At 38.8% G+C, this 15,372-nt stretch overlaps 1 protein-coding gene across 1 annotated transcript in view; it reads left to right on the plus strand.

Annotated features, from left to right (window-relative positions):
• Positions 1 to 14,898, plus strand: part of LOC124616471 (glycine-rich protein 23-like) — a 67,685-nt gene extending 52,787 nt beyond the window's left edge. The window contains exon 2 of the mRNA XM_047144780.1: positions 14,583 to 14,898. Coding sequence (XP_047000736.1) covers positions 14,583 to 14,898 — 316 coding nt within the window. The remainder of the gene's footprint in view (positions 1 to 14,582) is intronic.
• The last annotated feature ends 474 nt before the right edge of the window (positions 14,899 to 15,372 follow it).

Consider the following 15,372-nt stretch of genomic DNA (forward strand, 5'->3'; position numbering starts at 1 on the left):
GCAAAAGTTCTTCATAGACCTAATCTTGAAAATATTATGCCAAACGCTTTTTGGATCTCATAACTAAAGAATACAGACCTGGTTCACTAATAGTGTTAGTTGAATTTTGTATATACTTTGCTAGCATGTTCGTAATGCTGCTGAAATTTTCATATTTTTACAATTCTTTTCTTTAACAATGAGTTTAATAGAATCCCGAAGACAAGCACATCCCTAAAGATCAGCATTTGATTCTCACTAATCCATGGATTATTTTTTCATCAATAATCATAAACACTTGGTTACCATTGTTTGCAAGCTTGTTGTTAACAAGATCTATGATTCATTCAAATTCTGCAATAAATATATATCAGGTAAATCGAAATTCTATAGTGGGCACATTCAGAATTTTGTCATAATTTTTTCTTTTCACATTTCTTTCATCAACTCTGTGTACACCAAAACAAGTATTAGGCATACATTCTACCAATTTATGATCTATATATTCAAATTTTCTGATGTAAAATAATCTTCTTTAGGTCTTCCACTATTATAAGAGGATACACTTCCTGAAAGATGATTTTTGGACAATTCACCACCAAATTTAAAATAATTTTTCTTGGCTTATTGCTTAGATGTGACAATGTAAATGATGAGTTCTTACTTCATCTCTATTATATCAGAAACTGTATTTCTTAGTTATAAAAACTATTGGTTTTTTGCTTGTATTTCTATGGCTTATTGTTCAATAATTTCTTGTGATTTTATCTTTTCCAACAGTTACTGTATACTTCAGATAATCAAGCAATATTTTTTCGAAATTAATGTCATATTTTCTTACTTGTTAAAATGTTTTTGTATTCAATATTATTACCGAATTTTTAAAATTTTCAACAGTTAATAAAGTCCGTTTCATTTGAACAAGATTACTTGGTACTAATTTTTTAATTTCATTTTCGATATACTCATATTGTAATGCTAATGTACTGCTGTATTTTATTTCTTAATATGGTATTTCATTATCATTAAGATATTTAACATAATATCATTTGGATTGTGTTAATCTTCAGGGGGGGGGGGGAGGGAAATTTTCTGGTCTGAAAATCCCTACAGAAAAGTTAAAATATCATTTATAACTGATAAATTTATCTCTTCAATTGAAGGAACCAAATATCTTTAAACCAGGCACCTAAATTAAATTGACAATTATTCTTCTCAACAAAGTCAAATATATTCACTGAATTTCAAACAGCATTGGATGTACTTGAGACTGCTTCAGCTGTCACTGGAATTGACTCCATTTCCATAGAATAATAATGTAGTAGACAAAAATATTTAGTCAGGTTTCATTAATTTCCCTCAGATGGTATCACAATGTTTTTTCGTGAAATGTGTATAATACTGCAAACTCCTAAATGAAATATATGATACATAGTAGAACTGCTAGTGACAGTAAAAAAAATAGGAGTGTAAATCTTTTATCTGTTCAACAATAGGCATATAAAATTCATGTGGCCACAGCAACATGATAGCGGATTCATTAAATAAAAGATAATTTTTGTTTCACTTACGAAAACTTAATAAATGGAAGTCAAGAAGTGTAACAGTTATGAAGTAGAGAAGTCAGTTGATGACTTTCACTCACATAAATATACAAACAATAAATATAAGAATTCATATAAGAATTCTCTTAGTAAATATATAAAAAACTGTACAAAGTTGAACAAATGATGTGAGTATATGGAAAATACATTTCTATACCTTATTACATAAAACACTTAAAAGAAATTCCAAGTGATGAACATTCTAAACTATTGAAAAGTGATGAACAAAATGAGTGCAAAAAGGTATTGGTTGTCTAGAAATGAAGGAGTCTAACTGTTATTACTTAAATTGTACCTCTAGGGCAAGCTCTCAAGTAAATGCAACATTTGTCAGCTAGAAGGTAAGAATAAAAGAAAAGTGGTATGCAAGTGTGGAAAAAAAATAATTGTAAGTGATCTCAAAAGACATTTAGTCAGTCAAACATATAAAATTCCTTGAAGGTAAAATTTAATTAATTATGATTTCTCTAATTTTTTTACATCTCGTTTTTTGCCAACTTTATGTTTTTTGATCTAGATGAATAGAAGCTTCCTTGAAAGTTTACAATCGCCCAACTTCATGATAGTTGCAGAAGGAATAATTTACGAGTATATAGCAGACACAGAAAAGATCATTTAATTTAATTATTTCACGTAATTGATATCCTCGTTAATTTGAAAGTAAGGGGACTGAAAGCTAGAGCGAAAAGTCTTGGTATTAGAGGATACAGTACATTAAAGAAATCAGAGTTAATTTATTCTATTTGGTTTCACGAGTTCTAATTTGATTCAGAATTATTCTACAGGCTAGTTCAAGAGGAAAACGAGTACCTAATATAAGTTACTTTCACAAATTTGATGATGATGTTAAGGAAAACACTCAAACACCTAGAGAAGAAAAGTGAGACTAGATCAAATTTATCCATTCAGTAGCAAACTATTTGAGACAGCAGAAGAGATTGAGTCATCTGTAAAGCATTTATTTGTGTTTATTGATATAAGATCGAGATTTAACGAAACATTACTAGCTTTGTCTGTTGACAGTAAAATTGTCCTTAATGATGATGCTAATATTGCTAAACTCGATACTGTTGGTGAGAAAACCGATTATATAACGAAAGCACTCAACTCTATGGTTGAAGCCACAAAAAAAAGGAATCTTACAAAAGGTGATAAGTTGAATATAGCCAACAAAAATCCAAGTGTTTTATGCAATTTCTACAGGCTATGATGCATCCAGTAGGACTTGAGAAGCTGTTTAAGTTTTGTGCTATAAAATCAGCGATATATTAACATCTGATGAGACTACTGATACAGCAGTGTGCTCATTTAATATTCAGATGATAACAGTTAATATAGGCAGAAGTGGTACAGGCTAAAGACAAAGGGGCTGAGAGATGTATCACAAAAATTAATGCATAATAATAATCATCTGTGCTGTCCTAGAGTAGTAATAGTGGCATTAATATACCATACAAATAATATTTTGGGTAGAGAAATAACTAGCAACGACATTAAGAAAATTACAGAAAGTGGTAAGTACAAATTACAAAAAGTGATAACTGACATATTACATCATCAGTTAGGACAATACAATAAAGACAATTTTACTTTAAATGACAATAAAATATTAAGGATTTGTTGGATATTCAAATAAATTTTGTATGGTTTGAGAATTTCAATTCGGTTCCATATTGTGGCCTTGTGAAAGAAATAAGGATTTGTCTGTATAAAAATCAAAACTACTTCTATGCTATTAACAGTTTGAAGGCTTTCTTGGGATTATAATATTTCTGTGATAAATGAGACAAATTATGTAACAGCAAATATAAATATATTTGCAAATTGAAAAAAAATCTGTCTATGCAATTCTCTGGAACATGAAAGCGCAGAAAAAAGGTATACTAAGAAAACTGCAACAGATTCTGTTATAATGAAGAATGCTTGAAAATCACCAAAAAGTTTGTGATGCAGATTATAAATGTAAAGGATGTAAAAAGATGTTTTTGAAATCCCAAGATGATAAATGTGGCCTTTACCTTTGCAGAAACTGTAATCAAGCAAAGAAAATTGAAAATCATTAGTGTCAGATGCAATTTGTATTGCAAAGGGGTGGTATTTGTGAAAAAAATTCAGTGAGGATTTTATAGTCCAAGGGTGTCTAAATTGTAATTTAGATGGTTCTTATCTTAGTGGAGAATTGCAGGATTATTATATACACCAATGCTGGGAACATGGTAAAATAGTTTCTGGTAAACAGTTGGAGTATTATTAAGATGTGTTCCCTAAGAGAGTGAATTGTACCAATACAAAACGAGACATTTATGGAACTCAAGAAGAAACTGTTATACACAGACAATCTCATAATAGTTCACAATTTTGAAGGAGATACAGCTTATAAATTTAAGGCAAATGATTAATTCTGTAGATGAATAATATCAGAGAAAAAAACAATAAATATGTTACATTCATAGCTCACTTGGCTAAAGGATATGATTCATAATTCATTTTAAAGTACTGTGTTGAAAATACAATAAAACCATATATTGTCTACACAGGAACTAAATTAGTGTTATTGGAGATCAGTCATTCGTTAAAACTTACAGGCTGAGAGGCCATGGTCTATCTGTAAAACTCCTCCTTCTTGACATGCAATGCAAGTCGGTATTTCACTTCACCATGGGAAAGAATCCGATAAAAGGCTTACTTATGTACAAGTTATTTTGTTGTTATTCTAGCTCGAATGGCAGCCTGCCACTCACTAAAGCACTGAAAGTCTTTAGTTTCTTTGTTAATCGCTGTGCTATACGTTACCCCACGTACTACTTGTATCAAATCTCGCTGGACAGTCGGCTTCACTGTGCCTGCATGTTGTGCCCATGGGGACACGTCGTTCGTGTCCGACCGAAGCGTGTCGAAAAATGCAGCCCTGTTGCAACTTAAATACGCCATTAATTAGTGTGTTCGTTTCATCACGAGCTAGCAGCGAGGATGGAGCATGAACTTCCATAATCCAGCGCGATTTTACGTGAGAAGAGTAACTTCTTCGAGCTAGAGTACTCAGAAGTACTTGAAAGAATAAGGAGTTAAATGCAAAACAGGACTGAAATAATCACACCATTTCATCGAACTTCAATTTTTTAACAAGAAACGCCATACGTAAACGCTCTGTGTCGTACCTTGAAAATGTACAGCAGATTTCGGTGCCGAAAGCTAGTTAACGAAATACTTGCTTACAAGTTCCACGTCAAAGGGGTGATGAGGTGGATTGATACGTCTTCGCGTTTATATATTTTAATTAATCTGAAGTATTGTCTTAGACGTGCTTACCCAATATCGAAATTGCTTTCAGGATATTTGTGACTATGACAGTGACTGCAACACCTTGTGGATACGTTTCAGGAAGCATAAAATTTGCTAAATCTACATAGAAAAACTGACGAAAGGTAGATACATGGCGTCTGTGAGAGGGTGGAGGGGAGGCGCTGCTTGGCAGCTTGCTTACCAACAAGGCGGTCTTCAAGTGCAACACGAGCATAAATCTTTCGACTGTTGCAATTGAGACGAATTACAAGTACTGTTGAATAGAATTAAGTGTCCATTTAGTGAAATTTTTTGCATACAAGGTGGGAGAGTTAAAACCATACTGTCAAGGATAAATAAAAAAAGAAATTTGTTTTTACTTGCTGATCATCCAACTTGATAAAGACAATGACTGCATAGAAACAAGATTTTCATATCTAATAATCGATACTGGACTAGATGTCCGAAGCTGGATAACGTCAAAAGAAAACTGATGCAGATTCATCTGAAGTGTATTTTGAAGAAAGTTATCAAAAGTTAGTTGGCCAGACAGAGATCGAAATTTTATTTTGTCCGTAGTGGAAGTTGTTGAGCTTTGTAGCCGTTCACTAGGAAACTGACAAGAGAAATCTCAATGAACTGAAAAATATGAGTATGAAATTTCTTCTTCCCTCTAGCATTAGATGGCTGCTACGATTCCTAATTATATCTTTGTTCTCTGTTCAACGCTTGTATTGTCAGTAGAGTAAGAACGTGCTGTCATTCATTTGTTGTATGTGGCTTATCCATTTATTTCGATTCATACTATCTGTCTCCAGGGTACTAATAAATTTGAAATTGCCTCTCTTTCATATCTTGTGTGACCTAGCAGTGAACTTCTTTCTAATGCTTCTAAAAAACCATATTTAATTTGTTTGAAACTTCTTCTGTCTTAAGATGTTATGATCGATGTTTTGTTACCATAGAGGTCGCTGATGTTGCTATATATCCGCAAAATTTTATTTGAAAGTCCATCATGCCTTTATATTTCCATTTCTAATTATTTAGCAAATGGGAAAAGTGATTGACACTCACTTCATTTAAATATGATATACGACGGTCTAAGATGATTAAATTACACAACTGAACTGTGTTTGTGCAGAATGTGCCTTGTCAGAATAGGAAAGATGAATGCATCTTTAGGGAGCGCAAAGATAGAACATTATGATTTTCGTGGATCGCAAATAGTTTATTTACTTGTGTGGGTTAACAGTTGGGCGCTCCAAGAATGGTTTACAAGCCAGCCAACAAGTCTTGGCGGGACCGAGCAATGGAAACATCGTTATTTTGGAGATATATCTTACCTACCTAAATGCCAGTAGAACAGACAACCGGCAGTATGGCCCTGATGTACAGGTTTGTCAAAAAAGATGTTACCCATTGTATGGAATTGAACAGAATTTGCCGTAACATGACAATCTGGAGAGTAATCACGATGAAGACAGTTTTTATTTGATCGCTTTATAACAAAGTTTTTTGGTACAACTGCTGGTTTCGGCAATGCGATAACCTTCTTCAGAATCTACAATAAAAGAAGAAGAAACCAAAGTACTAGCTGCTACATTAAGAGCTTAGAAACAAATGTCAGTAGTTGTAACAGAAACACAACATACCAAACTTTCTGCTGCACTGCAACAAGTCATATTATGTAAATTAGCACCAGTCAGAACTGCCACGCATCTATACATAGCATGCAAAGTAATCCTAGAGGTCGCTGATGCATGCATAACATACACTATATTATACAAAGCAGTTAAAGTTAACCTAAGAGTACATATCTTGAAAGTATTTTTTCTTGTACATTTGTAAGCTAACAAGATTATTAAAAGTTTGACCAACCATATGCAAAATGCGGTCTATTCTGAGCTTTTAAAACTGATCAGAATTCAACCGAATGTTTTCAAAAATAATATACAAACTCATTACAGAAAATTGAATTCATAGTGATGGCTCTAAAATAAGTCTTATAAAAAAAAGACAGAATTAAATTCGAGAGCATGCATATTGCCCTATTTTTTATATTTCATTTTATGTACTGACTCGAGCGGTAAGTTATAAAAATGGAAATGAAACAGGAACGGACGTAAAAAACAGAAAGAAGTGAATTACAAAAGTATTTCATTAAAATAAATGAAAGTTCGCATCATTAATAGCGCTAGGGTACTTAAGTGCAACGGTCGTCGCTAGATGGCACAAGTTACTTGTAGTTCCATGTGTCTTGCTCTTGACGACAGTTCTTCGTGCACCATCGAAGACTTGCAGAGACCAACAGAGTTGCCACATTTCAGAAAGCTTTTTGGATGCACAACATAGGATGCTCCCTCCAGATACGTTGGTTAGTTGGTTAGTTGATCTGGGGGAGGAACCAAACAGCGAGTTCATCGGTCCCATCGGAATAGGGGAGGATAGGGAAGGAAGTCGAACGTGCTCTTTCAAAGGAAGCATCCCGGCATTTGCATGAAGCCATTTAGGGAAATCATGGAAAATCTAAATCAGTAAGGCCGGACGCGGGTTTGAACCATCGTCCTCCCGAAAGTGAGTACAGAGCGCTGAACACTGAACCCACTTGCTCGGTTCCAGGAACGTCCGCTACCTTGAATTGCACAACAAGAGCCTTATCCAAAAGAAATCAACATGGTAACTAGAAGTTACTTGCGCCATCTAGAGATGATCACTGCATTTAACTACCTTCCCATCCCAAATTTTTTTGCCTGTTATTTATTTTGATGAAACGGTCCAATTTAGTTCCTTTCGTGACTTTACGTCCGTAGGTGTTTCATTTTTATTTTATTACTTACTGTTTGAATCAAAACATAAAATTGAATACGAAAAACTGGGAATTAGGAGTATTCTCGAATTTTATTCCGTCTGTGTAACAGTGGCAGGGAGAAGTTGTCTTAACGGTGTACTGCACCAGAAGCCGTTCCACGAACTCACAAACTCGGCCTACCGTAACAACAGTGGCAACTCAGTGTCCACAGCAGTAGCGACGAGGCCTTTACAAAACTTGTGACGAGGGTTTACAAAACTTTTAATGCACGAGGATTGTCTGTACAACAAATGACGCAACAATGATTATCGAGATTGCTGTTGACATGAAATGTGGCTTTATACGTCATAAAGAACACAACATTATTGTCCATGAGAGTCATTTTTATTCAAAATTCTGCACCTAGTACACAATGAATTAGAGCCTGTGTCATTTGAACCTATTACGGATTCATTCCTACATGAAGTTGCAAAATTCTTACGATACTTGTCTCCGCAGTTCCGGTTTTAATGGTGTTATTGTACTTCCCTTTTCTGGGCACCTAATCATTGTGCCTTGAACATTTATAATCTTATCTTCCTGAGCGTCCTTCTTTACAGTTACTTGTCACAAATCCCGTGCTCCCAAACTTCGTATTCAGTCGGATAGTCAAACGTCTTGCAGGATCTTTATGAATCAATTTCTGAAATTTTTTCTAACTATTGATCGTGACCCAAAACTTTCATCCAAGCTGCTAACTTCCGTCTCTCTTCGAAAGTATCTAGAAGGGCCGTCTGTAACCAGCAAGAAAAGAAAATTAAAAACTACGTAGTACCACAAGAATGGTAACATCTTTTGGACAACCCTGTGCATTAGCTGCAGCCAGTAGTCATTATTCAGTGATTCCTCCTTCTCATTCCCTTATGCTGCGTAGAGGTCACATTTGTCGACAGCAGGTCAAGACAACAAGTAACTTGTGCTGAAAGTAATACGCTTATTTGGCACGTAGGGCACGTGAAGCTATAACTGAATACATTCTTCTACCGTAATTTTTTCACACAACAGGTAATTTTTCTGTAAGAGACATTACTTGTTTTTTTCCTTAGAGATTGGCAAATAGAACTCTGCTAAACCAGACAAAAAGGCACAGAGGAAAGCATCGACTCATGCGTAGAAATTAACTTAAAAAAATAACAATGGTAGTGGTAAAGCAACGTGTGTCTCTTCATTATTTACAACATGTCGTCGGGTTGTACGAGGAGCTTCATTTGCCCAGACCCTCGCACAAGCACTCTCTCTCTCTCTCTCACACACACACTCACACACACACACACACACACACACACGCACGCACACAAACGCTCACACATACACACGCACGCACGCACTTACTCAAGCAGACGCGTAAGTATCCGCACCGTTGTAGATCCAGGTTAATTTCGGCCATGTATTAGGCGAGGTGGTAGCAAGTCGGGGAGGTTCCCAATACTGAATAAATAGGAAAGCATTACCAGTTCCAGTATTTGCCCCTATAACCAGGAGAAGCATCCCGAAACTTAGCTCGGAAACGGAGGAGTATAAGGTCTAGTAGTTGCTATAGTCTTTCAGTTAGAAGGGGTGTGGGGTAGCGGAGCGGTCTGAGGCACTTTGTCACGATGCGCGCGGGTGCCCCCGTCTGAGGTTCGAGTCCTCCCCCGGGCATGGGTGTGTATGTTGTCCTTTGAGTAAGTTAGTTTAAGCTAGATTACGTAGTTTGTAAGCTTAGGGACTGATGACCTCAGCAGTTTGGTCCCATAAGACCTTACCACAAATTTACAAATTAAAAAAAATCTGTCAGAAGACTATGATTTGATGCAGCTCTCCACTCTTTTCTACGCTACCCTCGCCATCTCCGCGTAACTCCTGTATCTTACTTCCATTTGGACTTACTTAAGGTACTAAAGCCTTGGTCTCCACCTACACTCTTTAATCTCCACACTTTGTTACATTACCATACTGACAGGAACATGACGCCTAGGGATGGATCCTATCAAACTATTTCTTCTTTTGTTAAAGGTGTGCTATTAATTTCTTTTTTTTTTCTCCAATTCGATTTAGTGTTTTCTTATTAGGTATTAGATCTATCCAAATAATCTTCATCATTCAACTATAACACTACATTTAAAAAGCTTCTATTCCCTTGAGTCTGCGCTGTTTATTGATCACGTTTCACTCCAGTCAAATACCTCCAGAAAATACTTCCTAAGACTACTTTAATCCTATTTTTCATATTGAAAAATAACCGTATAAGGCAGTTTTTACATTTCTATTGACGTTAAGCATTGTTAAGAGTAAAATATAAATTTATATGGAAAAATCATGCATTTTTGTACTGTATAAAATAAACGAAACATGAGTGCAATTTCAAATTAAAAATTATGACGACAAATTATTTACTATGATAAACTGCAGATCATTCAAGAGACAGTCCCACATTACATTTCTTGTACTGGGTTCGCGCTGATATCTTACAGTTTATTCCAACAAATCGTTTGCTCTTTCGAGTTCCCGTTTCTCACAGTCAGGTGTTTCATTCCATTAAACCGGAGCTCAATTGCTTCAGTACTGGAGTGCAGACTTCGTTCAGGCTATGGGTAGCGTCGGTAACCTCGTTAAGTGCAGCTGCACAATTTATATTCGAAGACTGAAATTAGAGATTGTATTTCCTTTTTTACGATAGGGCATGCAGGCATTGTGTACAGTGACATCCAATAATCAACTAAAAAAAGAGCCCACCAGCACTTTCTGTTATGCATATTTATCACGTACTGATCCACATGTCGACCCATTCGACAAGTTTCACCCATGTCCTTGTCGGATTCTGCCATCCTGGATGGCGAGAACATCTTTTAACGTTGGCTACTGGGTTCACACCAGTTGTATTTGATTCTGCAGAAACGAAATGAAATGTGGTGTGGCTAGGACCTCCCGTCGGGTAGACCGTTCGCCTGGTGCAGGTCTTTCGAATTGACGCCACTTCGGCGACCCGGGCGTCGATGGGGATGAAATGATGATAATTAGGACAACACAACACCCAGTCCCTGAGCGGAGAAAATCTCCGACCCAGCCGGGAATCGAACCCGGGCCCTTAGGATTGACAGTCTGTCACGCTGACCACTCAGCTACCGGGGGCGGACTGATTCTGCAGAAACAACTATGTTGTGCTATTTACACAGCGAGAGAATATTTCTCTTTTGTATGGTACACTGAATGATACCTCTTTCATCTCCCTCTATCTACTTCTTCTTTGGAAGGGGGCAGGTTTGGGGAATACAGTTTTCTCTCCCAATCTCAGTGACCCCAAAACCTTGTTCTTAAAAATTGCAACTTGTCAACAATGTTTCAAAATAGAAGCATAAGTTAATAGAAAGCATTCTTTGCTGCTTTATGTTGGTTTTCTGTAACGCTGAAAATGTATATGTGGTCCTCCGATGTATGTGATGTTGCGTCACTTTCAATGAATGACATGTGAATGTTGGTTTAATATTTATGGTTTTTTAAGATGAATGATAAAATATTTAAATTGTTATGCTCAGTCTAAATACAAAGTGCGATCAGATTCTGGGCGCATAAGAAATGTCAGAATTACATTGCCAATTGTTCCTATTAATGAACTGCTACTCAAAGCTATTAACACAAGTCAGAAAGAACATACCAGGTGGTTACGAAAATTATAATTAAAGTGCAAATACTAACAGAAGTGCAGTGTAGGCTGTAATTAATGCATGGCAGCGAAAATTGTTAGGTATGCTAACGTTTCAATCCATAACCGATTTACAATGAAACAAAATTAGTTCCGGTTTTGGCCACCAGGTGCAAAAATGGCGCTGTACAACATCTTGTCGAAGTCTCTTGTACTCATATTGAATAAACTGTGTGTGCGACGATAGAAAATTAAATCAATATTATGCATTACTCAATTGGTCCTTCTGCCCATAGTATGTTCCTAATCCATTACATATCGAAACGTTTCACCCTCGTCTTTCTTGCATTCCCGGCACCAGATTTCCAGCTGGTGGCTGAAATTAGAAATAATTTTTTACAGCGTAAATGGGTCCGCATAAATACAATAGGATATGAGGTCTGTTCAGATAATTCCGGAACATTCGTAATTTCGTGCCAATAGTGTGTTGGAGTGCAATGCGGTTGTCATCTCTGCACAGGCCTGTATTTGATGCGAGACCGCCAGAAGTTTCATTGTTGTATGTTACTTATTGTTCAACGCTGTATTGAATAGAACGTTGTGTCACACAGTTTACGAATTTCGAGACGAATATGTCAGAGGATCATCTCCTCTGCATTGAATTTTGCGTGAAATTCAAGAAAACCTTTGCAGAGTCACACTAAATGATGCAGGAAGCCTACGGTAATGGGTACCTCAGCCATATTCGGTGTTATGAGTGGCTCACACTGTTCAAAAATGGCTGGACAGAAGTTAAATATGGCCCTCATTCAGGATCCCATTCGACGTCGGCTCACGTCGGCTACGTCAACGAATTTTTGAGTGCCAAAGGAAGACTGACTGTACGAGACGTTCCACAAGAATGTAACATTTCAATTGGATCATTTCATGATATCCTGACACAGCATCTTGGAATGCATCGTGTTGCCGCCGAGCTCGTCCCACGGCTTTTGAGTGAAGGCCAGAAAGACCCTCGCGTCGCATTATGTGAATAGCCTTTGGACCATGCATGTGAGAACGATATGTTCCTTAATATAATCATAACTGATGATGAGACATGGATCTACGGTTATGATGTTGAGACTAAGGGTTAATCTTGGTTCGGGAAAGGTTATCAAAGTCGAAGGAAAGCTGGTCAAGTCAGGTCAAATGTCAAAGCCATACTGATAGTTTTCTTTCACTTTAAGGATTAATTCATCACAATTCGTGCCAGAGGCCCAACTGTTAATCGAGGGTACTATCAGCCGGCCGGAGCGGCCGAGCGATTCTAGGCGCTAGAGTATGGAACCGCCTGACCGCTACGGTCGTAGTTTCGAATCCTGCCTCGGGCATGGATGTGTGTGATGTCCTCAGTCCTAAGTTCTAAGGTCTAGGGGACTGATGACCTCAGAAGTTACGTCCCATAATGCTCAGAGCCATTTGAACCATTTTTTAGGGTACAATCGGGACCTATTGCGACGTCTGCGAGAAAATCTGAGAAGAAAACGTCCTGAAATGTGGTGAGACAATTCATAACTCTTGCATCACGACAACGTACCCGCACATTCATCCCTGTTGGTGCGTGACAACTACACAGAAAACGAAATCACTGTGCTGCCCCATCCTCCGAACTTAACAGGCGTGGCGCCTGAGGACTTCTTTTTATTTCGAAGCTGAAAACCGCGCTGAAAAGGCAAAGATCTACTACGACAGAAGCGATAAAACAAAGTTCGCTGTCTCTATTTTGTACGATCGAGCAAGAGGCACACCGAGAGTGCTTCCAGAAGTGTATCAGTTGTAGAGGAGAGTATTTCGAAGGAGACCACGCACAATAAGTAGATGGTAAGCGTAGAAAAATTTTGTAGACCAAGTTCCGGAATTTTTTGGTCAGACCAAGTTTCATTGCGTATAGATAATTACAGCCCACATTAGAGCTCTGTGAGTAGCTGTAGTGTAAGTAAATCCACCCGGTAAGTCGCACAGTAAATAAATAAGCATGTTGTCGTTGCTGTTGTGGTCTTCAGTCTAGCGAGAGACTGGTTTGATCCAGCTCTCCATGCTAATCTATCCTGTGCAAGCGTCTTCATCTCCCAGTACTTACTGCAGCCTACATCCTTCTGAATCTGCTTAGTGCATTCATTTCTTGGTCTCCCTCTACAATTTTTACCCTCCACGCTGCCCTCCAATGCTAAATTTGTGATCCCATGATGAATCAGACCATGCACTATCAACCGGTCACTTCTTCTCGTCACGTTGTGCCACAAACTCCTCTTCTCCCCAATTCTGTTCAATACCTCCTCATTAGTTATGTGATCTACCCATCTAATCTTCAGCATTCTTCTGTAGCACCACATTTCCAAATCTTCTATTCTCTTCTTGTCTAAACTATTTATCGTCCGTGTTTCACTTCCATACATGGCGACACTCCATACAAATACTTTCAGAAATGACTTCCTGACACTTAAATCTATACTCGATGTTAACAAATTTCTCTTCTTCAGAAATGCTTTCCTTGCCATTGCCAGTCTACATTTTATATCCTCTCTACTTCGACCATCAACAGTTATTTTGCTCCCCAAATAGCAAAACTCCATCACTACTTTAAGTGTCTCATTTCCTAATCTAATTCCCTCAGCATCACCCCACTTAAGTCGACTACATTCCAATATCCTGGTTTTGTTTTGTTGATGTTCATCTTATATCCTCCTTCCAAGACACTGTCCATTCCGTTCAACTGCTCTTCCAAGTCCTTTGCTGTCTCTGAGAGAATTACAATGTCATCGGCGAACCTCAAAGTTTTTATTTCTTCTCCATGGATTTTAATTCCTACTCCGAATTTTTCTTTTGTTGCCTTTACTGCTTGGTCATGCATAGGAAGATTATAGATATTCTTGATGCCCAAATAATCAATAAAAGTCCAGTCCTGACACTTAACGCTGGGCACTAATCGGTTAATTTGTAGGAATGCATCAAACTCTTGTGTGTCTCAGTGGGGGGAAGGCGAAGTGTGTACTGTGTGCGTGGTGTGTGGCCGTGGTCTACCTGATTTCCAACGGCCACTGTTAAGTGCTGGGTGCGATGGGGAGCGCGTAACTCGGCTGCGATAACGCGGCCTCCGAGGCGCCGTGCGGTCCTCCGCAGGCGGCGCTTTGTCAGTTCCGCATATCGGAGTGGCGCACAGTGGCACAAAGCGTCGCGTTAAGACGGCCGCGAGATTATCTGCGAGCAGGCCAGATACAAGCAGGCAGCGCGGATCAACGGCGCAGCCAGCCGCGAGATTGGACGGCGGCGCCGCGGGCACACAGCACAGCAGAGGCGGCGGGGTCGGCGGCGGCGGCGGCGGCGGCGTCGGGACGCCTCTGTTTGAGCGATCAATTACGGCCGCGGCTTATCGCCGAGCGCAGGTGTCAAAGGGCCCGCGTCCCGCTGATAGCGACGCCTGCCGCATGTCGTCACCCCACAATGGTGCCGCCGTCTCCGCCATTAGCTGCCTCAGAGTTCGCTGCGTTCGTTTCCTGCCGGCGAAGGTAGCCCTACTCAGCTAGGAGAGCGATGCTGACATCTGTCGGCGAAATGGATCCACTGACTAAATAACTATGTACTAAAACAACACTTGTCTTAGATAATCTGTATGCAATATATGGACACAGTTCCGAAATACACTCCTGGAAATGGAAAAAAGAACACATTGACACCGGTGTGTCAGACCCACCATGCTTGCTCCGGACACTGCGAGAGGGCTGTACAAGCAATGATCACACGCACGGCACAGCGGACACACCAGGAACCGCGGTGTTGGCCGTCGAATGGCGCTAGCTGCGCAGCATTTGTGCACCGCCGCCGTCAGTGTCAGCCAGTTTGCCGTGGCATACGGAGCTCCATCGCAGTCTTTAACACTGGTAGCATGCCGCGACAGCGTGGACGTGAACCGTATGTGCAGTTGACGGACTTTGAGCGAGGGCGTATAGTGGGCATGCGGGAGGCCGGGTGGACGTACCGCCGAATTGCTCAACACGTGG

Source organism: Schistocerca americana, chromosome 5, assembly GCF_021461395.2.
Source record: "Schistocerca americana isolate TAMUIC-IGC-003095 chromosome 5, iqSchAmer2.1, whole genome shotgun sequence".
In the NCBI taxonomy this organism is placed as follows: domain Eukaryota; kingdom Metazoa; phylum Arthropoda; class Insecta; order Orthoptera; family Acrididae; genus Schistocerca; species Schistocerca americana.